Source organism: Hypanus sabinus, chromosome 10, assembly GCF_030144855.1.
Source record: "Hypanus sabinus isolate sHypSab1 chromosome 10, sHypSab1.hap1, whole genome shotgun sequence".
Classification (NCBI taxonomy): Eukaryota; Metazoa; Chordata; class Chondrichthyes; order Myliobatiformes; family Dasyatidae; genus Hypanus; species Hypanus sabinus.
Window position 1 is genome coordinate 94,126,608 of NC_082715.1, and position 26,787 is coordinate 94,153,394.

At 39.7% G+C, this 26,787-nt stretch overlaps 1 protein-coding gene across 2 annotated transcripts in view; it reads right to left on the minus strand.

Moving 5' to 3' along the window:
- LOC132400859 (glutamate receptor ionotropic, kainate 2-like) overlaps positions 1-26,787 on the minus strand; it is a 626,396-nt gene that overhangs the window by 38,614 nt on the left and 560,995 nt on the right. For both annotated transcript variants that reach the window (XM_059982332.1, XM_059982331.1), the window contains one exon: positions 24,101-24,326. In XM_059982332.1, the coding sequence (XP_059838315.1) occupies positions 24,101-24,326 (226 nt within the window). The remainder of the gene's footprint in view (positions 1-24,100; positions 24,327-26,787) is intronic.

A 26,787-nucleotide genomic window follows, 5' to 3' on the forward strand; every position in this document is an offset into this window, starting at 1 on the left:
TTGAGATCTCTTTTGGGGCAGAAGTGACCTGTGGAATAAAATTGTACTTGAATCCTAGGGGAACCAATATCCTGGTGGGGAGGTTTGCTAAGGCTATTGGGGAGAGTTTAAACTAGAATTGCTGGGGGGTGGGAACCAAACTGAAGAGATGGAGGAAGAGGCAGTTGGCTCTCAAATAGGGAAAGCTTGGAGACAGTGCGACAGGGAGGATAGACAGGTGATAGAAAAGGTACGTGCTCAGACCGATGGATTGAGATGTGTCTATTTTAATGCAAGGAATATTATGCAAAAAGCGGATGAGCTTATAGCGTGGATCAGTACTTGGAGATGTGATGTTGTGGCCATTACAGAGACTTGGATGGCTCAGGGGCAAGGATAGTTACCAGGAGCTAGGCTTTAGATATTTCAGTAAGGATAGGAAGGGAGGCAAAAAAGGTGGGAGCATTGCACTGTTGATCAGAAATAGTGTCACGGCTGCAGAAAAGGAGGAAGACATGGAGGAATTGTCTATGGAGTCTCTGTGGGTGGAAGTTAGGAACAGAAAGGGATCAATAACTCTACAACTGGGTGTTTTTTTATAGACCACCCAATAGTAACAGGGACATCGAGGAGCAGATAGGGAAACAGATTCTAGAAAGGTGTAATAATAACAGGGTTGTTGTGGTAGGAGATATTAATTTCCCAAATATTGATTGGCATCTCCCTAGAGTGAGGGGTTTAGATGGGGTAGAGTTTGTTATGTGTGTTCAATAAGGTTTCTTGACACAATATGTAGATAAGATGATAAGATTACAAGACGAGAGGCTGTATTTGATCTGGTATTGGGAAATGAACCGGGTCAGGTGTCAGATCTCTCAGTGGGAGGGCATTTTGGAGATAGTGATCACAATTCTACCATAGCATTGGAGAGGGACGGGAACAGACAAGTTAGGAAAATATTTAATTGGAGTGGAGAAATAGGGGGCTATCAGGCAGGAACTTGGAAGCATAAATTCGGAACAGACGTTCTCAGGAAAATGTACGGAAGAAATGTGGCAAAATTTCAGGGGATATTTGCGTGCAGTTCTGCATAGGTATGTTCCAATGAGACAGGGGAAGGATGGTAGGGTATAGGAACAGTGTTGTACATAGGTTGTTGTAAATCTAGTCAAGAAGAAAAGAAAAGCTTATGAAAGGTTCAAAACACTAGGTAACGATAGAGATCTAGAAGATTATAAGGCTAGCAGGAATCAGCTTATGAAAGAAATTAGGAGAGCCAGAAGGGGCCATGAGAAGGCCTTGGTGGACAGGATTAAGGAAAACCCGAAGGCATTCAACAAGTATGTGAAGAACAAGAGGATAAGATATGAGAGAATCAAGTGTGACAGTGGAAAAGTGTGTATGGAACCAGAGGAGATACTTAATGAGTACTTTGCTTCAGTATTCACTACGGAACAGGATCTTGGTGATTGTCAGGATGAATTACAGTGGACTGAAAAGCTTGAGCATATAGATATTAAGGAAGAGGATGTTCTGGAGCTTTTAGAAAGCATCAAGTTGGATAAGTCACCGGGACCAAAAGAGATGTACCCCAGGATACTGTGGGAGGTGAGGGAGGAGATTGCTGAGCCTCTGGCAACAATCTTTGCATTATCAATGGGAAAGGGTGAGGCTCCGGAGGATTGGAGAGTTGCGGATGTTGTTCCCTTATTGAGAGCCTGATTGAATGTTTCGAGGATGTGTCTAAACACATTGATGAAGGTAGAGCAGTAGATGTACTGCATATGGATTTCAGCAAGGCATTTGACAAGGTACCTCATGCAAGACTTATTGAGAAAGTAAGGAGTCATGGGATCCAAGGGGACATTGCTTTGTGGATCCAGAACTGGCATGCCCACAGAAGGCAAAGTATGGTTGTAGACAGGTCATATACTGCATGGAGGTCAGTCACCAGTGATGTGCCTCAGGGATCAGTTCTGGGACCCCTACTCTTCATGATTTTTTATAAATGACCTGGATGAAGAAGTGGAGGGATGGGTTAGTAAATTTGCTGATGACACAAAGGTTGGGGGTGTTGTGGACAGCGGGACATTGATAGGATGTAAAATTGGGCTGAGAAGTGGCAGATGGAGTTCAACCCAGATAAGTGTGAGGTGGTTCATTTTGGTAGGTCAAATATGATGGCAGAATATAGTACTAATTGTAAGACTCTTAGCAGTGTGGAGGATCAGAGTGATTTTGGGGTCCGATTCTCTAGGACACTCAAAGTTGCTGCGTAGGTTGACTCTGTGGTTAAGAAAGCATACAGTACATCGGCCTTCATCAATCGTGGGATTGAGTTTAAGAGCCAAGAGGTAATGTTGCAGCTATATAGGACCCTGGTCAGACCCTATTTGGTGTACTGTGATCAGTTCTCGTCACCTCACTATAGGAAGGATGTGGAAACCATGGAAAGGGTGCAGAGGAGATTTACAAGGATGTTGCCTGGACTGGGGAGCATGCCTATTGAGAATAGGTTGAGTGAACTCAGACTTTTTTCCTTAGATCGACAGAAGGTGAGAGGTGACCTGACGGAGGTGTATAAGATGATGAGAGGCATTGATCATGTGGATTATTAGAAGCTTTCTTGCAGGGCTGGAATGGCTAGCATGAGAGGGCACAGTTTTAATGTGCTTGGAAGTAAATACAGTGGAGTTTTCAGGGGTAAGTTTTTTTACACAGAGAGTGGTGAGTGCATGGATTGGGCTGCCGGTGACAGTGGTGGAGGCAGATGCAACAGGATCTTTGAAGAGAGTCTTGGACAGGTACATAGAGCTCAGAAAAATAGAGGGCTATGGGTAACCTTAGGTAATCTCTAATGTAAGGACATGTTTGGCACAGCTTTGTGGGCCGAAGGGCCTGTATGTTTCTATTCTATGTTTCTAACCTTCTCTTTAGTTATAACTTCATGCACTTTATGCCCCATGATACCTGGAACTTCCACCATAACACTGGTGTCTTTCACAGTGAAGACACATGCAAAATACTTATTCAGTTTGTCCACTATTTAGTTGCCTCCATTACATTCTCTCCAGTTTCATTTTGCAGCGGTCAAATATCCACTCTCATATCTCTATTACACAGGATGTATCTGAAGAAACTTTTAGTATCCTCTTTAATATTATTGGCTGGCTTCCTTTCATATTTAATTTTTACCTTCTTAACGACTTTCTTTAGTTGTCTTCTGTGTGTTTTTAAAAGCTTCTTAATCCTCTAATTTCCCACTAATTTTTGCTCTAATTTAGGCCCTGTCTTTGGCTTTTATATTGGCTTCGACTTCTCTTGCTAGCCATGGTTGTGTCATCTTTACCTCTTCCTCTTTGGGATGTATATATGTTGTGCCTTCTGAATTTCTTCCAAAAGTTCCAGCTATGCAATCATCCCTGCCAGTGTTCTTTTGCAATCAATTCTGGCCAACTCCTCTCTCGTACCACTGTAATTCCCCTTCCTCCACTGTAATACTAATACATCTGACTTTCAATTCTCCCTCTCAAATTTCAGGGTGAATCTGATCATTTTATGATCTCATCCCCTAAGGGTTCTTTTACCTTAATCTCTCTAATTAATTCTGGTTTATTGCACAGCACCCAGTCAGAGATGCTGATTCTCCAGTGGCCACAACCATGAACTGCTCTAAAAAGTCATCTCATAGGTACTCCAGAGATTCCACCTCCTGTAATCCAGCACCAACTTAATTTTCCTAATCTATCTGCATATTGAAGTTCCCCACAACTATTGTAACATTGCCCTTTAGGCATACATTTTCTATCTCCCATTGTAATTTGAAGGCCAACTCCCAACAGGTTCTTTTTAACCTTGCAGTTCCTTAGCTCTATCCACATTGATTCAATGCCTTCCGACCCTATGTCATCTTTTTCTAATGATTTTATTTCTTTGTTTTTGTCAACCAGGCAATGCCACCTCCTCTGCCTACCTGCCTATCCTTTTGATACAATGTGAATCCTTGGACATTCAGTTCCCAGCTAAAACTGTTCAGCCATGATTCAGTGATTCCTACAACACCATACCTGCCAAATTGCACTGTGCTACAAAAGTTCATGTACCTTTTTCATATACTGGACACAATATACAATGCCTTGTATATACATATACAATGCCTTCTGGCCTGTATTCACTCTGCTTGATTTTGTCCGCCTTTTACATTGAAACTCATCCTGTTGACTTCAATTTTCTCCTATGAATAGCCTCTCCTCTCTTCACTTCGCCTCTATTTGTGAATCAGTTTTCTCGGGATGTTCCTTCCACATTCCGAAAAGTGCACGTAATAGATTAATTGGTTGCTGTGAGTGTTTCATGTGTGGATGAGCTGTAGAATTTGTGGAGATGGTGTAGTGGAGGAATTGATGGGAATGTATAATGGAGAATCAACTGGGATTTGGGTAGGATTAGTGTAAATATTGTTGGATGATTGACACAGACTCAGAATGTCTCTGATGCCCTGATAGAGAAGCTCAAGGTTCTCAATGACTGACTTGAGAGGATCCTGAAATGGTATAGTGGAATTCAGAGGATATGCTCTAAGTCCAGAATACATGGTCATCCCATTAGAACAGAGATGAGCAGGAATTTCTTTAGTCAGCGGATAGTGAGAATATGGAATTCATTGCCATAAGACCAAAAGACATAGGAGCTGAATTAGGCCATTTGTCCTATCGAGTCTGCTCCATGATTTAATCATGGCTGATGCTTTTTGCCCCTCCTCAGCCCCAATCCCTGGCCTTCTCCCTGTAATCTTTGATGCCATTTCCATCTAGAACTTATCAAACTCTGCCTTAAATACATCCAACAACCTGACCTCCACAGTTGCCTGTGGTAATAAATTCCACAAATTCACCACCCTCTGGCAAAAGAAGTTTCCTCACATCTCTCTTTTAAATGGTCGCCCCTCTGTCTTGAGGCTGTGGCTCCCCCATCATGGGAAATATCCTTTCCACATCTACTCTGTCTTGGCCTTTCAACATTTGAAAGGTTTCAATGAGATCCCTCCTGATCCTTCTAAATTACAGCCAGTACAGACCCAGAGCTATCAAACATTCCTTGTATGGTAATGCTTTAATTCCCAGAAACATCCTTGTGAACCTCCTCTGGACCCTCATCAATGCCAGCACACCTTTTATTAGATGGGGCGCCCAAAACTGTTCATAATACCCAAGGCGAGGCTTCACCAGTGCCTTATAAAGTCTCAGCATCACATCCTTGCTCTTGTATTCAAGACCTCTTGAAATGAATACTAATATTGCATTTGCCTTCTTCACCACCGACTCAACCTGCAAGTTAGCCTTTAGGGTAGTGGTCATCAACCAGTCGATCATGATCATCTGGTCCATCTTTGAGACTTTCCCAGGAGATCCGGAAAAAAAATGAAAAATGCTTACTGGGCAGAAAAGACTGGAAGCAAAACCTCGCAACCCCGGAAGCAACCCCTCCCCACAAACAGCTCTCCACAGCGGGAGCACTGAAACATCACCATTATCCTAATCGGCATCAACCTATCTTTATAATGCTCACATTACAACACTTCTCCCCCTTTAAATTCCAACATTCCCCAAATGTAAAAGAACTGGGAAACGAAAAATAGTGGTGTCATTAGCTTGCGTACCTCTGAAACATATACTAGTGTCTCAGTAACAGTTTACCAATACAAAACACCTGAAAAATGTGGCAGATTCAACATTCAGTCTAACAAAGGAAACTGTCCATTCAAATATTCAGTCTGTCAGGAGGTTTGCGAGGGCACTGTGCTGCAACAGATGAAAATTATTAAATCTAAGTACAGGAGCTGTCTTACTGACAGACACCTCACAGACTGTCTCACACCAGCTGTCTGTAGTTATGAGCCAAATTTCAGGGAACTAGCAGAATGTATTCAGCGCCAGTCATCACACTGAGTGCAACAGTCAATTTTTATTCATTTATTTTTTGTGTTGAAATAAAATTAAATAATGAAACATAGAATTAAAGGTGTTGTCATATGACCATTATAAAAATAAGTAATACCAATTAAGATGATGGCAACATAGCAACACTCCCGCTACAGAAAGCGGTCTGCAAAGAGAGACTGCTTCCAGGGCTGTTGGCACTTCCGGTCCCTTCTGCCTGGTGCACATGCGTGTGTCTAAACAATTTAGTTGGTCGATCTTGCCTTTCACTAAGGCCGAGGTAGGGGATTTTGAGCTTAAAAAGGTTGGCGACCACTATTAAAGAGTGTTCTGCACATGGACTCCTAAGTCCCTTTACATCTCAGATTTTCGGGTTTTCTCCCCATTTAGAAAATAGTCTGCACATTTATTTCTACTATCAAAGTGCATGACCACGTATTTTCCAACATCATATTTTATTTGTACTTTCTGGTCCATTCTCCTAACCTATCTAAGTTTTTCTGCAGCCTATCTGTTTCCTCAACACTACCTGCCCCTCCACCAATCCTTGTATCATCTGCAAATGTGGCAACAAACCCATCTAATTCATATCTAAATAATTGATATATTTCATGAAAAGAAGCAGTCCCCACACTGACCCCTTTGGAACACCACTAGTCACTGGCAGCTAACCAGTAAAGGATTCTTTTATTTCCACTCACTACCTCCTATCAGTTAGCCAGTGCTCTAACCATGCCAGCACCTTTCCTGCAATACCATGGGCCCTTAACGTGGTAAGCAACCTTATGTGTGGCACCTTGTTAAAGGCCTTCTGAAAGTCCAAACATACAACATCCACTGCAATGTATAGTCTCCTCAAAGAATTCCAACAGGTTTGTCAGGCAAGATTTTCCATTAAGGAAAAAGAAATCACTTAAAGCAGAAGTTGATTGGTTCTTTATTGGTAAAGGTGTCAAAGGTTACAGGGTGAAGGCAGAAAAAATGAGGTTGAGAAAGATAATAAACCAGCTGTGATTAAATGGTGGAGCACATCGATGGGCTGAATAGACTAATTCTGCTCCTGTGTCTTATGGTGGCACCAGTAATATAGGTGAAAAGATTATCTCCTCCGAACAGGTATTAAGGAACAAAAAAATTGGTTAAAATACAGGATCCCAAAGACTGCCATCTCAGATAACAAGCTCAAACTACAAGTTAGAACAAATGAATATATAGATGGAGAATTGTTACAGGAGTTCTTAGACTTTAGTATCATTTCTGGCACAGTTGGACAGATTATATCTCAACAGGAGTGTGACCAATATCCACAGGGAGGGATGTACTGGCGATTTGGGGAAGGATTGAAACAGAGTTGAACAGGGCATATGGGAAATTGAGATCAGTCAAGAGGGAGGGAAGCACAGAGAGATGGAAGTTATAAACTTGATAAAAATGAGCAATATGGGAGATGGAATACAGTGTGGAGAAACATGGCAGATGAGTACACTGTGTGGAATCATGCAAGTATCGAGTTCAATAGGAGGGATTTAAAATATTTTATTCAAATAGGAAATGTTAATGTGCTAATTCTGTACATCAATGCAGCAGTCAATTAGGAGGGCAATAGTTGTTTTGGTTTAAGTATATGAGTGAAGGTCTCTAATAACAGTTTTATAGGACTTGGTGAAATTAAACCTGGAATACTGCGCACAATTTTCATTTTCTCAAGAAAAAAAATGGTAAACTTGCGGCTGAGGAAGTGCCATAAAGATTCATAGGACTGGTTCTTGTTGTGGTCACTCTGTTATATGAGGAGAGAATGAGGAGGGTGTCTTTTTTCTCTCGCCTTCAGAAAAATTAGAAGTGACCACATTCATTACTGTGAAATTCTTGGAGAATTTAACAATATAGATGCAACGAGCTTACAAACTGTTGGGATAGATGTAACATAGGCTGCAATTCTCTTTCAACCATAGTATATTAACACACAAAGTAGAGATTATACATATAATAAATGTTGACAAAAAATGCCACTACTCTGTCTTATGAGAAGCTTCTTTAGAGTAATAACATAAATGAGATTTTTGAGTAATTATCTTGCAGCCAGCCTTTCCATAAAAGGCAAAAACAAATATATCTGACCTTCCATGGAAACTAACAATAGATCAAGGATCAGCATTCAATAGACAATAGACAGTAGGTGCAGGAGTAGGCCATTTGGCCCTTCTAGCCAGCACCACCATTCACTGCGATCATGGCTGATCATACACGATCAGTACCCCGTTCCTGCCCTCTCCCCATATCCCTTGACCCCGCTATCTATAAGAGCCCTATCTAACTCTCTCTTGAATGCATCCAGAGACTTGGCCTCCACTGCCTTTTGGGGCAGAGCATTCCACATATTCACCACTCTCTGGGTGAAAAAGTTCACTAACTCTAAGCACAATAACAGTATGAAAAATGCAATAGTTTTCATCATGAGGTTTTAAAGGACTACTCTTAAAATCCAGATGAGTCAGTAGCACACTTCTATACCTCTTTTGATTCTGGAATTGCTGCACCCATTCCTCCATCAACAACACCCTTTCACCTCGAAACAACCTTCAACCCAGCAACCCTCCCCACCCCCCAATTTAAAACTGCATGTTCATTATGTTCAATAATGTAATATTTGATATCTGTTTTAAGAGGTTTGTTGACATTTACAGGCAAAGACAGAGTGACTAGGCATGGAAAGAAACTTGAGGAATTAACAAAAATCAATTTGGGTTTGTAAAGGGGAAATTAATGCCTCATAAACTCATTGAATTTTTAGTTAATGTCTAAGTGGCAGACAGAGAAAAATATAACATATGCACTTTATATGGATCTCCCGAAGATGCTCAATAAATTCCACAAAAGCAGTTCACGAACTTTAAAGCTCAAAGTTAAGTTATTCATCTGGATAAGAAAGTTCCACTTGTAGAAGGTAAAGTTTATAAATATTGGTCGTAAACCTGAATTAGAACAAAATGGAGTCTTTAGGATGAGAATTCAACTATTCACTACAGTTGTGAATGACTTTAATAGCACAAGAGGACAATACAAATCACGATACCATTTGTCTCTTGTCATTATTTAAATACATTTGTCTACTTACGAAGAGACAATTTAAGTTTGTTGGCCAAACTGTTGGATGGCATTTATCACATTTAGGTGAGAGGTGAAAGTAAAATATGGTGAATCCTAGAAATCCGAAAGAAAAACAGAAAATGCTACAAATAACCAGCAGAGACACAGCATCTGTGAGCATCTCTGGAGAGAGAAAGACATAGATAATGCCTTGGGATGATGATCTTTCATTGAATTGGGGAAATCTTTTAAGGTATAGAGGCCATTGACAGAAAAAAAGGAGAAAGGAAAAGGGAAGATTTGTGAAAGTGGAAGGCAAAAGGGATAATCAAAAAGTGGATATTAGAAGAAGGAAATACTGTATCAAAATGTTAAGAGCCTAAATATTGAAATATCTTTAAAATATTGTAATTATACAATCTCTTCCACTTCCTCTGGCATCTTATTCCATTCACTCAACACACTTGCCTCTCAGGTCCTCTTTTAATCATTCCTCTCTCAACCTATGACCTCTGGTTTTAAATTCCCCTAACCAGGAAAAGGGCTGTGACTATCCACCTCAAGATTTCATAAACCTCTGTAAAGTCACATCTCAACTTCCTTCACTCCAGAGAAATCAGTCCCAGCTGACCACACTACTATTCTAATTCAAGCCCTCCAGCCCTGGCAAAACCTTTTCTGCATGGTGACAAACTTAATGGTTTCTTTCCTATAATATGTAAACCATGCATTATTACTGGTGAGGTATGATTTGTCACCATGTTTGTACAGCTGCATCATGATATCCCAATTCTTATTACTCAGTGCTCCAATCATTAAAGGCAAGTGTGCCATTTGCATTCTTCATCACTGGTTACCACTTTCAAGAAACTATGATTAACAGGGCTCCAAAGGTATAAGAATGTGAGGTGTAATTTAATAGAAACATATTGTGTGGAATATAAAAGATTAAGATTAAGGAGTGATTTGGTGAAGGTTCAAGGAATTTGAAAGGCAAATAAAGAATGCAGCCGTTAAAACTCTGAAGCAGAAAGTGTTGGGAATGCTCAACAGGGAGTTAGGAGAAACAATCAATATTTCAGCTACCTCCCATTTTCATTGATTCATTGAGAAGTCAGAAAGCAAGCTAGCAAGAAAGAAAGGAAAGAAACAGCAAGGTATTACTTTTGCAGACAGAGAGAGAAAATAAATAATTGAAGTGGTGGTTTTGCTGGCTAAAAGCGCATGTTAATTTAAACTGATCAGTTTGTAGGGAATGAAAATAAAAGAGGTGAAAGAAAGTAGAAAAAAGACTGTGTCCAAAAAAAGTTTCCTTTCTCTTCTACTCACTCATTCCTATTAATTGCATTATCTCCATACAAATTACCTCTAATTAACATCTTTCCCCACCAACATTTCATCCAATTAGGCTCACTTGGTCTCTACCCTAACAATCACGCAGCTTTAGACCTCTTCCCTTTCCCCACCTTTCTCCACCCCATCTCTCACAAACACATAAACTTCTCTGCATCTTAATGCATGGTTGATTCCAAAATTCTCTTGGTCCTATTGAAAAGTCATCGATCTAGAACATTAGCTCTGTTTCTCTCCTCATGGTACTACCTGACCTGCTGAGTGTTTCCAATATTTTCTATTTTTCATTTTTCTAAGTTAATGCATAAGTTAAGCTACCTGCAAAAGTCAAGAAAGTTTAAATACGTCTGCAGGGCAGACCAAGAGTAACTTTTTTTTTATTCTTGTCTAATCATTCAAAAGTTTAGTTAGGAAAAAGTCCACATATTGACAAATGAAGCAAATATTGAATATTCATTCAAAAAGTACAGCAGATGTCACTTCAGTTAATAATTTATAATTAAAGATCAATTGATCTAGACTGCCAAATAAAGATCATAAGATATTAAGCAATGTGAGCCAGCAATTTCAGAAAGCCTCCGTGGCTTAAAGCAGCCTATTGGAGAAATGTGCAACACTTCTCTCAGTTCTATTCCACTAAGCATCATGTTAGGGCAGAAAGGCTGATAAGATCAGAGGATAAAGAAAATTTCAGCGGTGAAGACAATGGATTAGAGTGGGGAAAGGGCGTTTAAGTTGTTGTTCAGGGACAAAGAAGGATGAGACTATGTGAGAAGGTATCGTCAGGAAAAAATTGTAGTTTGCCATCCCATGGTTATGAACGCCCGACTTAGTGACACTTACACAGAGAAATGAACTCCCATAATATTATTAAATACAAAATTCCTATGTACCTATATACATTTGTTCCTACAATGGTATAACTAGTTTCCTCTTGCCTCTACTTTTAAAATTAGTTCTTTCTTACCAGTCTCATCTCTTTCTGATGACTTTCATTTTGTACCAAGGAGGTATAGTTACCCTTTTGAGTAACTTATTGGGTATCATCTCAACTTAAGGACCTGTTTGTACCTGAATTTGGTAACAGAGGTCAGCGATAGGTAAATGAATGACCAGAGTCCTAGAGTTTAGCTTGCATCATACACTGGGCCCTCTCTTCAGTTGCTTGATGAGGTAATCATAACCTTTGGCCAGGGGCAGATGTCATTAGGTGGTCCCCAACCTTCATAGAATACTTCTACCCTTAATCACTACATTCCCCAGCTGGCATGTCAGCAGTGGTGGCCAAGATACTGCTCATCTACTCCTGACTTCCAGTTCAACTCCTCTCACTTGCTCCATATCTAGCAAAAGGCTCTTTCTGTTTCCTTCTCCATCCTGCAAGCTGCTTGTTTCTTGCTCTTTTCATCAAGGCCCAGCACAGACAGCAACCTCCATGCTGACCTTGCTGGGAAACCTCTACAGCCAATATCCATGGGCAATAGTCACGTCTACCATTGTTTTTCCCTGAGCTCCTGGACTAAGGACCAGTACTTCAGAGCCGTCATCCCATGAGCCTCCTCACATCCTTCCCCCCCAAGGTACTGTGAACTCCACCAGGATGATTTTCTTGTCCTCAGTATAATGTCTTGACCATGGTATAATGTCTGGTTGAACTGTGGTTTGCACCACCTCCAGGAACTGCAGCTTCCTACCACATCGACCCTCGTCTCCCATGATTTGGCAGTTTGCATCAGAATGAATTTAGGCCTCTTTGATATGATTGGTGTGGTCCCCTCCTTGAAGGAAATGCCCTGTTTGCCTCTCTGCTACATGGTTTCTTTTTACACCTCTCCTGCTCCAGGCTGTCAGCAAGGGACAGAAAGAACTTGTCATGGTGCCAGCAATATCATTATGTTAAAGCTGTTTTTGCATAAGTGACTGTGTGGCGGGTTTTGAATCAATTGGAATCAATGGCATTGGGCACAGAAGTGATTAGGTATTAGGTAGAAAGGCAATCAAGTGCCATTGGAGATAGGGTGGGGTGAAATTAAACAAAAGTTCACTGATGATAATTTTTTCTTTCAACTCTGTGTGTGTGTGAACAGTCCTGGGGTTACTGTCAATTTCATAGTTTAAAAACAGGGAATACTGACAGTTTTGCCATCATCACACCACAAAATCTGAGCTATGAAATCCATATTTTCAACAAATTTCCTCTGATGGAGTGATGGTATTGACCCTAACAGCAGTCATTTAGTCACAGACGTCAGTTATCACAATCTGAGTGATCTGATTACTGCTAATTTAATATTATGTTAAATGTGAAGAGTGTGGTCTTGTTGTTTGGAACACATTGTTTCTGCAAGAATCCATAAATAATACATGCATCTCATTTCCAATGATTTATAACTTGAAGAATGGCCTTTATGTGGAGAATAATATTAATAATTCATGATTCTCAGCTCCTGACTTGTAATATGAATCAGTATAAGTTAGAGGTCTAATGAAATAATATATGTTGCATCATTGAATTGAACCGACCAGTTTAAACAATGCAATTTAAGAGTTTTCTAATACAGTGAAAGATTTGTAGCATTTCAAAATTATATGTGAACATTCTTCAGTTGGATCAGCTTCCAGACTTTCTGTCTTTGAGGTGTTTGTGGTAAGGAGTAATTAATCAAGCATGATTCATCGTGTATGACTACACATTGCCCTTTAAATCTAGTCTGCTTCCCTTTAAAGCAGTTACTTCAGCAAGTGCTCCCTTTTGGGCAATGCATCTCCTTCCGTTAAGCAGTCTAAGAGGATGGAATGGGTGGTGGAGGGCAGGTCAAGGATGACTTGTTTTAACCCCAGTTCAAATGTAGACGTCACAGAATGCCATGGATCAAGCAGCAGGTGCTTAGGAGAGGCAGTGAATGGAAAGTTTACGGAGTGCCCTCCTGTTATTTCTGCTGGGTTTCTCTGCACTACTGATCAATCAACACAAGAGTCCTGATTTCCCCCTTCCCTCCTCTCCCACACCCCAGATATTCATTAATTCCCAGTAGTGATAGGCTGGGAATTCACAAAGGATGTTGGAGATATTACACCTTCTTAAGGAGTATTTAAGAACATTTTATCTTTACATGTTGGAGTCCATGTCAGAATAGAGTACATTTTAGAAGATTGGTGGTTGGCATGTTTATGACGTGGCCTGATATCGGTTTGCCTATCTGGCCATAGATCTGAAAGAATTTGCAGAGAAATTTCTTGTGGTTTCTCTCAAATTTTTTGAGGTGACTGTAGGTGATAGAACATAGATATTTCAGCACAAACTAGGCCCTTTGGCCCATGATGTTGAGCTTTTTAACCTACTCTAGAATTAATCTAGACCTTCCTTCACACATAGCCCTCCATTTTTTACCATCCAAGCCCTCAATGCATCTGTCTCTATCACCATCTCTGTCAGGGTGTTCCATTCACTCAACACTTTCTGTATTAAAAAACCTATTGCTGACATCACCCTCTGGTCCCAAGGAAGTATAGGACCATAGAGATCACTATTGCCCAGTAAACCGGCAAACCAGATTTGTGGACAATATGAAGATAAGTGGAGAGGCAGGTAGTGATGAGGTAGAAACAATCCTGCAGAATAATTTAGACAGATTAGGAGAATAGGCAAAGAGGTTGCAGACAGAATACAATATAGGGAAGTGTATGGTCATGTGCTTTGGTAGATAGAATAAAGGTATAGACTATTTTCTAAATGGGGAAAAAATTCAGAAACCAGAGATGCAAAGGAACTTATGGGATCTTTAAAGAGCCTAAAAGTCAACCTTTGGGAATTCCTACACAAGGACGCCCAAAGGTTAACTTGTAGACTCTTTAAATATTCCTTAAAAGTTCCTTAAGGTTATAGCTGGGGAAGTAGTGGGGATAACTTCACAGTACCAATAAAATAATTCCAATGACATGCGTCTCAATTAGCTTCTGACAACCGTCCAGCACCTGGCCTCCATGTGTGGCTTAGCCACTAAGCCTAGTGGAACCATTTCCAATGAAAGGGGAAGGGGCAACGGCGGGTTACGGGTGCCTTAAAACCATTTGCTTTGGGCAGATGGAGCTTGTCAGCTGTGATTGACAGCTCATGTAAGAGAAAGAAACCACTGATCTCAAAACTCCACTGCCTTGCGGCTATATCCACTCATGGGGAAATCTACAGGAAAATTTTGGAGCTGGAGTTTCTAGGGCATCCTATATTGGGTTCAATGCTGACTGGCAATTCCTGCGACATGGCTGCTGCCAAACTGTATTGGTTTCTGCTATTCTTTTGGAATCATCAGCTTCGTTAGGGGTGGGGAGCCTGCTACATTGGCACAGCTTGCTTTCCATAGCTTACAGCTCCAGTTTGCACACAGAGCTAAGACACAACTTTCACGTTGAGTTGGTAGTAAGAAAGGCAAATGCAATGTAAACACTCATTTTGAGAGGACTGGAAGATGAAAACAAGGATCTAATGCTGAGGTTTGATAAGGCATTGGTCAGGCAGCACTTGGAGTACTGTGAGCAGTTTTTGGCTTTTTACTTAAGAAAAGAGGCATTGGCATTGGAGAGGATCCAGAAAGGGTGCGCAAGAATGAGCAGGGATCTCATAAAAGCCTATTGAATATTGAAAGACTCGGATAGAGAAGATATGGAGAGGATGTTCCTTACAGCATTGGAGTCTAGTGTCAGAGGACACAGACTCTGAACAGAGGAATGTCCTTCAGAATGGAGATGATGAGGGAATTTATTAGCAGTGATCAGTGAATCTGCAGAATTCATTGTCACAAACAGCTGTGGTGGCCAAGTCATTGAATATATTTGAAGTGGACGTCAATAGCTTCTTAAATACAGTACTAAGGGTGTCTAAGGTTCAGGGAGGAGGCAGGTGAATGGGGATGAGTGGGATAACAATTCCACCATCTTTTTTGCCGGTGGGGGGTGGGGGAATTGTTGCTTGCTGCTGTTTACATTTAACTTACAAGTGGGAGGGGGAGCTGGGGGGGAGCTTTGGGGTTCTAACATTTGACTGTTATTCATTCTTTAGGGTACTCCTCTGTTTTTGTGGATGGTTGCAAAGAAAAAGCATTTCAGGATGTATATTGTATACATTTCTCTGACATTAAATTGTACCTTTGAAACCTTTGATATAATCACAGAACAGACTCAATGGGCTGAATGGCATAATTCTGTTCCTACAGTATGTCTTATGGTCTTACAAACAAATAAAGGCCGTGCTAGTTCATGGAAAACAATGGCAAATTTCATAATTGATGAAGTTACTGCTGAGGAGTGGCTCTCATGAGATGGAAAATAGTTCATATCTTTTAGGGTCTTTTCATGGTCTCTAGTGCAGGACAGCTATTTTAGACAAGGGTGCAGCTTTGTGGATGTTAACTGTAAAGCTCACTCTCTTCACTTCCTGATGTACAAGCATTAGCTGCATGTTGCACCTTGATGACTAAAGCTGGCATGATTTTCATAGCTTCCAGAGGCTGTGCAATATGTTGGTGAAACACTGAGCTTAGATTTGGTTACCTTGATTTAGGCAAGATGCCATGAAGCAGGAAGGAGTGCAGAGGTTTTGAAGGATTGAGTTATAGTGAGACATAGAGAGGGTTGGGACTTTATAACATCACTCTACATTCTGCTATGGTTCAATGAACAGAGGCATATAAAATCATGAGGTGTATAGATAGGGTGAAAGTGAACAGTCTTTCTCCCCAGGATTGCAGAATCAAGATGTAGAGGACATAGCTTTGGGAGGGGGCAAGATTTATTAGGATTCTGAGGGGCAACATTTTCATCCATAGGGTGGTCTGAAAGTGGAATGAGCTGCCAGAGAAAGTGGTTGAGGTAAGTACATTAGCCATTTGGATAGGTACATGGGTAGGAAAGATTTAGAGGGTATGGGCTAATGGGACTAGCTGGGAACGTTGGTCAGCATGGACCAGTTAAGCAGGAGGGCTTGTTTCTGTGATGTATGGCTTTATTACTTTATGAGTCTACAATAATTTTCTGTTGGTCTAGCACATTAACCTCACTCCATTGGAAAGCTAGATAAAGCTGAACTACAACATGATAATGACAATGACTGAGGATAGTTTACGGACAATGACACAGCCTTGATTGACATAAGTCTGCATTGAATGTTGATATATTGTGAATCCATTGGTTAAAATCACAGCTTGTATGCCGTTAAGTATAATAAGAGGTGTTTTATTACTGACCAAGCATTTTCTCAGTGGCAACTAATACCAAATTTCTCTTACCTATACAAAGAACCCACATTTCTCCTCCTCATGCAAGAATAGCATACCTTCCACAGCCAAATGAAAAAAAATGTCAAAGCACACCTTTGATCAGTAACTGTGTACCTTCTGGGTTTAAATATTTGAATTGCACTGTTGCTACAGCCTCAGTGACTGCAATGTCTATAGTTATTCATCTCAGCTTGGAGGGAAACTTGCCAGTTCTCCCTCCACATTTATATTTTATCCAGTATGCAACAGAGAACGTCTTTTCTCTTCATCTCTACTCCTAGGCCACTTCTTTTTTTTAATGTGAATCTTGTTCCCCATGAAGAAGATTGTCAAAAGGCTTTTGATTCAAGTTGAGAAAACAGCTGCCTCAGCTGATGCTGCTGAGCCAGCAGATCTCAGTTTAGAAGTCTTTCTTTGATTCTAAGCAAGCAAGGGAAATCTCGGTAATGCCATTGAGATATGAGTCCCCACAATACAAAGTAGGAGAGGCAGTAAAATAAAATCAAATATTACAGATGCTGGAGATCTAAATGTAAACAGAAAATGATGGAAATACCCAGCAGGTTAGGGAGTAATGTGGAATGAGGAGGAGTTATATTTTAAGTTCATTCACCATTTTACAGCAGCTTAGTAAAGCTATAACTTTGATAGAGTCCCTGGAGTTCATTTTCATTTGGAAATACAAACTTATCAATTAGAAGTTATGAATGGGTTAGTTGGCTCCTCAAGTTTAGTGTCATGGAAGTCTTACTGCTATTTTCTCAGTATAATTTATTTTCTTATTATTTTGTTTTTTGCATTTGCATTGTTTTGTCTTTTTTATCGATTGAGTGTCAGTCTTCCTGTGTCGCTTTTCATTGATTCTATTGTACTTCTTTGTTCAACTGTAAATGCTCATAAGGAAATGAATTTCAAGGTGGTACATGGTGACATATACAGTCTGTACTTTGATAATAAATTGACTTTGAACTTTGAATAAAATAGGGTGGCTACGCTTCTAGCCAGCTTGTGGTAGCATGTTATCCTCCAGTTTATCAACAACCTACTTATAGTTCCCTATAAAATATTCCTCTATTCTTTAAGGAAGAAAGATCTATAGACTTAAAATTCAGAGGAAACAAAAAGTCTCATGTTAGTCTTAACTGGATGAGTCCTCTTTTGTATTAAAAAAAAAGATTACTGGCTCCAGATTCGTCCTCAAGAGAAAATGTACTTGGTGTTGCCACCCTATCAGACTTACTCACGATTCTGTTTGTATCAATTAAGTTCCCATTCTCTCCTGTAAAGTCCAGCAGAAATAAGCTTCACTTGAACAAGTTTTTTCCCCATGGTAAGTCCTAGTCCAATAAACCTTTCAATGAATTACTGTCATTTTTTAACAAGCAGGTATGGTACTCAAAATAAGGTCTCATCATTATATCCGAAGCTTAACCTTGCAAATTTCATGTTCAAGTCTGCTTACAATAAATAACCAGAGAGAATTGCACCTGTAAATAAGAATACAGAAATTTATGAAGTGCATGGCATTCACCATTAATTGAATTTTTCTCTCTTTCTCTCTCACCATATATTTATGTACAGGCACCCAGGGAACTATTTACATAGTCTATGCAAATTACTAGGCAGTTTAATGCAACTTACAATATATTTCTGTTAATAAGTGACTCAGTAATAGGTCACCTAACCAAGACCTTGAAATCTGCTTGATCTTAGACATGAACTTGAACCTAAAATTCCAGCATTGCACCAAGGTTGTTATGGTAATGTTATCACATCCTACATCACTAGATCTATCACATGACAAGTGACCAGAAGTGACATAATTTACCCTGTCTCCAGTACACCAGGAGAGCCTTCAGCCACATAACAAATCAGGACTATTAACCTGGCACCAAGCTCAAGATGACTGAGCAGAAGAGATCCTCGCTTTCTGAAGAAGAGATAGAGTAAACGTGGAGAGGACATTTCCTATAGAGGGGAAGTCTATGACCAGAGGGCACAGCCTCAGAATAGAGGAACGACCCTTTAGAACAGATGGTTGTATGGTCTTCCCTTTAAAGACATGGCCACCACACAAGAGGCATCTCAATACACTGGAGGAGTATCACTAATAGCACTTCCAAAAATATCTTCCACATGGACTGGGAGATACATGAATCAATGGTAAGTGTTTCAGTACTATGTTCTCAGCATCAAAACCCTCTTCATAATCATTCCAGTGTAGTGGTAATGATGTCTGCATCTTGTCACCAGAGTCCAGAATCAAGCTCTCTACTCCAAGCTCCATCATAGCAAGTGATTCTCAGGAGGACTGATAATGCTTGAAAGCCTCTTTGCCAATAAGTAACCGATTCACTAACTCATAAAAAATACTCAAAATTGATGGTGAGGCATCCAGAAAGAAATCACTGACACCAGATGCAAACAATCCAAGGAGTGTGTAACAATCCAAGCAACCCACTCACCTGCCTCATTAAGGTCCAAGAGCTCCACCTGTGGCAGAGTATGTGGGTCCCACCTTAAACATATGTTATCTGAGAAAACACGGAACAAGAGCGAGAGCAAGTCACACTCACACCATGGAGGGACAGCTTAAGAAGGGGATGGCAACGAAGGAAGAATAATTTGCAGCTGACTCACTAGCAGCTTTGGAGAACATCATCACCTCTTTATTGGTCAACAACGCAGGTCGACTCAAAATTGCATGCTTAGTCCCCCTGCTCTGCTCCCTACACACAAATGACTGTGTGGCTAAGTGCAACTCCAATGCTATCCTCAAATTCACCAGTGGTGCTACTGCTGTTTGACGAACCACAGTAAGATAGAACACCTCGTTGAGTGGTGCCACAAAAAACAACCTCTTATTCAGCAACAGCAAAACTAAAGAGCTAATTGCTGACTTCAGGCAGGGGAATGAGGGCACACATGCGACTGTCTACACTGGGGAATTAGCAGCGGATGAAAGTGAGTAGTTTTACATTTCAGGACGAAAGTATTTCAGATGACCTATCCTGGGCCGGGCACTTAAATGCAATCATACAGAAAGCACACCAGCATCTTTACTTTCTTATTAGATTTAGCTCCCATATATGAACTGTCGGGAATATTCTGACTGGTTGCACCATGGTCTGGTCTGCCATTTGAAATATGCAGGAACACAAGAAGCTGCAGAGAGAAGTGGACTTTGTCCAATATATCACAAGTACATCCCTCCCCATCAATGATAGTATATACATGAGGTGCTGCCTCAAGAAGGCAGCATCTATCATTAATGATCTCTACCATCTGGGCTATGGCATCTTTTTGAAGCTACCAGTGGACAAGATGTACAGAAGCCTCAAGTCCCTCATCACCAGATTCAAGAACAGGTACATCCTTTCGAACATCCAGTTCTTGAACCAACTGGCAAAGTCCTAATCCCAGGAGCTTAGGCAAACTTTGAATGCTTTCAAAACTTTGACTAAAATTGACTGAATTGCATGTGTTCTTGTAAAAAATTTGTATAATTTATATATGTGGTAAACTATGTATACCTGTCTGGACACGCCCCCCTGCTGGCTGCTCCTGTGGCTCCTCCCACAGACCCCTGTATAAAGGCAATTGGGGCACTGCTCCCTCCTCAGTCTCCGAGATGTTGTGCTCCTTTTTGCTGCTAATACAAGCCTATCGTTCACTTCCTGTCTCTGAGAATTATTGATGGTGCATCAATATATCTTTTTGTGACACTGCTTATATGATGCTATGTTGCTGCTGCAAGTCAGTTTTCCATTGCACCTGTGCATCTGAATAACTCAACCTTGACTTTGAAGTCCAAACATTAACAACAATGAACAAAAGATGTATTCAAGGTTTTCAAAAACAGTATTTTCAAAATGTATTTGGTACAAACTTGAATACAAAACTTTTAGTTGTCCTGCCCTCTAACCATTTTGCTTTTCATTCATTCGCATGTCTTAGACGTTTTATTCGAACTATTATTTGTGTTCCCAACATTCCTGATTAGCCATACCCATCAGCAACATACTCCTGAGTTCTGTACTTTCTTTGAGTTGTTGTTTTTCTCTCTGTCTGCATTTCCTTTCCTTAAGACAAGGCTAGCAAATCATTGCGACAGCAATTGCCCAAATTGGCAACAATCTTCTAAAAAATTCTCTCCCATGTTATGGTCATTTTGAGCAGAGATTCTCATTGATCAATGAATTAATAGCAATATTTATGGGCTTTTTTTTAAAAAAGGAAGAAGGATAATTTCTGTTGCTTATTTAAGTGTATTTATTGTTTTACTATTAATAAAAGTATAATAGGGACAGATTGAAATAGAGACAGACAGAAGTACTTTAGAAAACCTGTTCAAAAATGATTAATATTAGTCTTTTAAAAGGACAATCTGAAAATATCATGTCGAAATAGTATTGTTATTACACTATTTGCTATCTAAGTATTGACATGTACATCAGATTGGTGAGGATTTCAAAACATATCATCCAACATCAGGTGTTCTTGCAACAGACTAACTGGCACCAAACTGGCATGAGACATTACCTTTGAGAACATCTCGCTGCTCTCAAGTTGTAAAAAAGTAATTTGCTGCTTCATTTGTCAATAAATATACTGACTATGCATCTTTTTGCTCTGGATGGGGTTTAAAGAAACAAGGGAATGGCAATGTACGTCTACAAAGTCTTTGTCATGCCTTCTTTGGCCATGTATGTCATAGGCTCACCACCACCGAGACACAGGGACATATTTCTGAATGCACTGAAAAACATTTATAGAACTTCTTTGAGACAGGAAAAAAACATATCAAGTCAGCAAAAAAACAATATCAAGGCAAGCAGCAGAGGTAAAATCATGATGGAAAACTCAATAAACATCAGATAGAAATTTGCTGCTGACACACAATATCGTAGCATCTTGGTAATATTACACTCAGTGGCCACTTTATTAGGTACACCTATACTCTTGCTTGTTAACACAAATATCTAATCATCCAGTCACGTGGCAGCAACTCAATGCAGAAAAGCAAGCAGGCATGATCAGTTGTTATTCAGACCAAATATCAGAAAAGGGAAAAACTGTGATCTAAGTCACTCTGACTGTGGAATGATTGTTAGCACCAGACAGGGTGGCCTAAGTATCTCAGAATCTGCTAATCTCCTGGGATTTTCATGCACAATGCAAGAGTTTACAGAAAACGGTGCAAAATGCAAACAAACAAGAAAAAAAGCAACTAGAGGTTGGTAGTTCTGTGGGCAAGAAAGCCGTTTTAACCAGTGAGGTCAGAGGAGAATTGCTAGACTGGTTCAAGATGACTGGAAGGTGAATGTAATTTAAATAACTACACATTATAATAGTGGTGTGTAGAAGAGCATCTCTCAATGCACAGATTGTAAAACTGCAAGGAGGATGGCCTATAGCAACAGACCACACTAGGTTTTGCTCCTGTACCTAATAAATTGGCCACTGAGTGTATATTCCACTCCTAGAATTCCATGTCAATGCAACAAAATTTTAGACACGGAGCACAATAGGGAGTTCCTATTATGCTGCACATTTATTTAAAGTAATCAAGTGTGTACTACTGCACATTACATGATTATTTCAAAGGAATGCAGATGAAAGCATCTAGAGAGAGTAAGAGGCATAGCTATCAATGGGGAACCAAAACAGAGTAGTTTGAATTTAGGGGACAGGAGAGTGGAAAAGCATGTTAGGACAGGAAGAAACAGCAGACATATGGAAGGACAGGTTACAACATCAGCTAAACACAGCAAGAATCATCACTTCAAGTATTGTTGGTCAGCAGCAAGGAGGGGAGCATGATAATTTGGGGTAAAACGGCTATGCTTTAGATGACCCATTTAAATTTACAGTAAGGTGAGAATGGGTGATTAGTCAGCAGGGTATTCAGGTATTTGAATCTGGAGCTAGTCAAGAAACATAACTGAGTTTCATATTATGTGGGCTACCGAGAAGTGTTAAAACATGGTCACAGAAAGGAAATCTGGTTTCAAAACAGGTTTAACATTGCAATGGATATGAAAACCTTAGGCAGAGTTCAGAATGTGGTTTGGAACATCCACTATGTATGGGGTGCTTGAAGTTAGGATTAAAATACCTGGGATTTGGTCTTCTTGGTTTTAACAGGAGGAAATTATGGTTTATTCATGACATGGACCACATGTGGTGATCCATTCGTGAACACAGCCCAGCACATCGCACAAACCAATCTTCCATCCTTGGACTCACTTTACACTGCATGCCGTCCGAGCAATGCTACCAGGATAATCAAGGACACGACCCACCCAGTCAACACACTTTTTGGCCCTCTTCCCTCCGGGAGAAGGTTCAGGAGCTTGAAGACTCATATGGCCAGATTTGGGAACAGCTTCTTTCCAACTGTGATAAGACTGCTAAACGGATCCTGACCCGGATCTGGGCCATACCTTCTAAATGTCCGGACCTGACTTGCACTACCTTACTTTCCCTTTTCTATTTTCTAATTATGATTTATAATTTAAATTTTTATTATATTCACTTAGATTTGTACTCCAGGGAGTATGAAGCGAAGAATCAAATATCGCTGTGATGGTTGTACGCTCTATTATCAATTGTTTGGTGACAATAAAGTAAAGTAAAAGATGCAGTGAAGCAGCACAGCCAGCTAACAATGGTGCTCACATGCAAATTGACCCCTGGAAGAAAAATAATATTGCCCAAGGAGCTTCATCTAAAGCGGGAACAGGAAGGCCCAAGGTCCTATTTATCAATTAACTAATCTGAGATACATTTTCCAATTCTGAATTCTTACTGTAGCAAAATTAGCATTCTATGAATGGTTATTGTACGTAATTATAAACAATGTAACTTTTGCACCAATTCCATTAATAACAGAAATAATAAATTGGAGTTAACGTAAGCATAGACACATTTGTCAGGTATAAATTGTACAAATTACACTACTTTTTAATGTAAATTACACACTTATTCTTATTTCATAAACAGAACTAACATGTAATTCAGCATCTGATTATAAAATTGATGTTAACCTCTCTGGTGGGTATTTCAGCAACAATCAAAATAATTATTAAGAAATGCATATGTAAGGCAACCTCAGCTACATATTGTGCTTCCAATCTGCAGACACATGCATCATCAGGATTTATAACCAAAAGCATTTTTCCATATATTAGGTATCAGAGAGCAAATTCATGTAAAGAAAATTCATTAGTCAATAGGTTAAATAATATGTGTTTATGCCGCGCAAAATGAACAGCAAGATTTATCATTATAAAGCCTTGCTACAAAAAGAACATTGCCTAAGTCCTACTTGACGTATTACAGCATTAAGAAACTTATGGTAAATAATGTGTGTACAAATAGCTTGCGACATTCAGTGGCAGGCTACTTTTAGTTTTATTGTGTTCCTGATTAATTTACACTGAATAAATCGGCTTTGTTACATACCCATGGGAGTGCCAACTCCATAAGCTTTGGAATCTATGAGACCTCCGATCTGTGTCAAATTGCAGTTTCTCTGTGTGACAAACTCAATGGTCGTTGACTCCATTAGCAAGGCATAATCTGTGGTTAAAACACGTTGGATTCCCTCTTCATTATTTTTGACAAGCGCTGTGTGCTGTCTGCTGCTCATGAAGGCCCACATCTTCTCATAGGTTGATATTTTGGATTTCTGGAGGAGATGAGCATGGAAGGGAGAGAGAAACAAAAAGTACAGCTGAATGTGATCCTGTCAAACTCCTTTAATGTTCATGGCAAGGGAGCAGCTGAGTGCTGTAAAAGCCTGTGAGGGTGCTCAGGCTAACATCAGCACAAAAACAATCACAATTTCTTCATGAAATGTTCTGTTTTCACTGCTGACAGCAGTTTGCACAGTTGACAGAACAGAAATGGACCAAGGAAATGGGAAGTCACCATTGGAATTACTTATTGGAAATAACACATATATTAAATATGTAAACCCAACAACTGAGTTCAGAAACGCTGGCAGTAATTTCTTTCCAACTCTTCATCTCACACGCATGATCATGCATTGTTGCCTTCTGTGTACTATCAATAATTATTAATGGAATTGCACTCCTGGGGGCCAGCATTGGTATAATTTTAATTTAAATTGCAACTTGGCACACAGAGAAAGCCGAGCATGCACAGTGGAATCCATTGGCATTGCATATGTAACCTTTATCATGTTACCCTATTTACTTAGAGCCAATCTACCTGATCAAGTCATGGGTCATTCTGACATCTGCCCTCCCGCCTCCACCATCACCAATCAATCATCCAATTCCCCTCCCCCCATTGATCCTTGAGCTATTCCAATCTATGTTTTTAATCTCCCTATAAATCAAGCAGCTAATTATGAACTATAAAGTTACCAGAACCTTGAAATCCCAGACCCCCAGACCACACAATAATTTCCTAAACCTCAAAGAATATATTTCTCCCCTGTACCCCCAAATGCTCCTGTAAGATGGATCTAGACTTGCACATACAGGAAGGAAAAACTTGTTTAGTTGGATGAACAATTGCATATCAGGAAAATCCCACTAACAGCAATTATACAAATGAATAGTCCACTCAATCAAATTAGTTTCTTAAGAAATAACTATGAGGCAGGGGGAGAAAGAATCAGGATAACTGTAAGAAAGAAATAGTAAATGTGATGCAAATTCAAGTCCTGTCATTATGTTTAGAAAATCTCCACTTTATAGGAAACATGAATTATTTAGGAGTGATGGCCACCAAACTATTCACCGTGAAAATTAGTTTTGCAGTATCAATTTGTTAAACAAAACATTAGCCAGCTTGTTGCATGTACTCGATTAATTCCCTTTTACTGGTCTCCAATTCTTTACAATGCAGCTCCCTTTGTTCTCATTTCTGATTATAATTGAAAAACAAAGATAAATGAATCCTGGAATTAGTCTGTTCCAACTATGATGAGTATGCAAATCATGATTTTTAATTTTGAGATTATTATGGATTTTAGTTATTTAGAGTATATCTAATAAAATAGACAGAATATGAAAAAAGCATCATTAAAATTAGTCTTTTTTAAATTTTCCATTAAGTATTTAGTATAAATTTATTGATTCACTATTTCATCATTTAAATATGCTAATTCAAATAGCTCTCAATGTAGTAGACTTGCAGCTAAAGACTACAGTTAGATATTTGAAATTAAATACTGGAAATACTCAATATGTAAAGCGGTATCTGCAATAAGAAAAACAACATTAAAATTTCAATTTTCAGATAAGTTCATCAACCCTGTTCCTCAGTCTACAGATGACACCTGACCTGCTGAGGATGTCCAGAATTTTCTGTTGCAATGTTAAACATAATAATACCAGTCTTTGTTTATTTACGGCATTTTCACTGAAGCTTGAATTTCACATATTCAGAATCCACTCTAGAGACTGGCATTCATAAACTGACCTTCATAACTGCATTGAACCAGGTTGGCTGGATCATTTCGGAACCTGAATTGCCAGGCAGCAGTACTATCTGCTGTGCCAATCCACTTCACTCTCTTTACAGTATTTGAATCTCCTAAGGTCCCAAAAGGTATTGCATAAGTGCAAATGCCTTCTTTCACTAACTCTGCTACTTACAAATTAACACTAAAACTATTGCAGTCATATTACAAAATGAAGGAAAGAATATGCAGCTCCCCCATCAGGATACACAAACCAATTAATTATTTGCATATAATTTCACTGATGTAGATGAGCAGAAATCAGAAATAATTAGGAAAGTCCCAGCAATAGCAACAAGTTAAATAAGGAAGTTGTCTGCTTACTTGGATGCATGGCTGAGGGACAAATATGGGGCAAAAAACAAGAAAATCAGGTCAGGACACAGGAAATTAGCACGAGTTCAAATCCCACTGTGGTAGTTACGGAATTTATATTTAGTTTAATTACCTGGAATTAAAATAAAAACCCTCTGGTCTTAATGTTGCTGACACAAAAAGACTCCTGGTAATAAAACACATCTGCTTCACCAATGTCCTTCAAGGGAGTAAACCTACAATCCTTCCCAAGTTGGACCCATCACATGGTGGTTGATTCTTAATTGCCAGTTGTCACGGCTCAGCAAGCCACACTGTTACACCCAAACCACTACAGGAA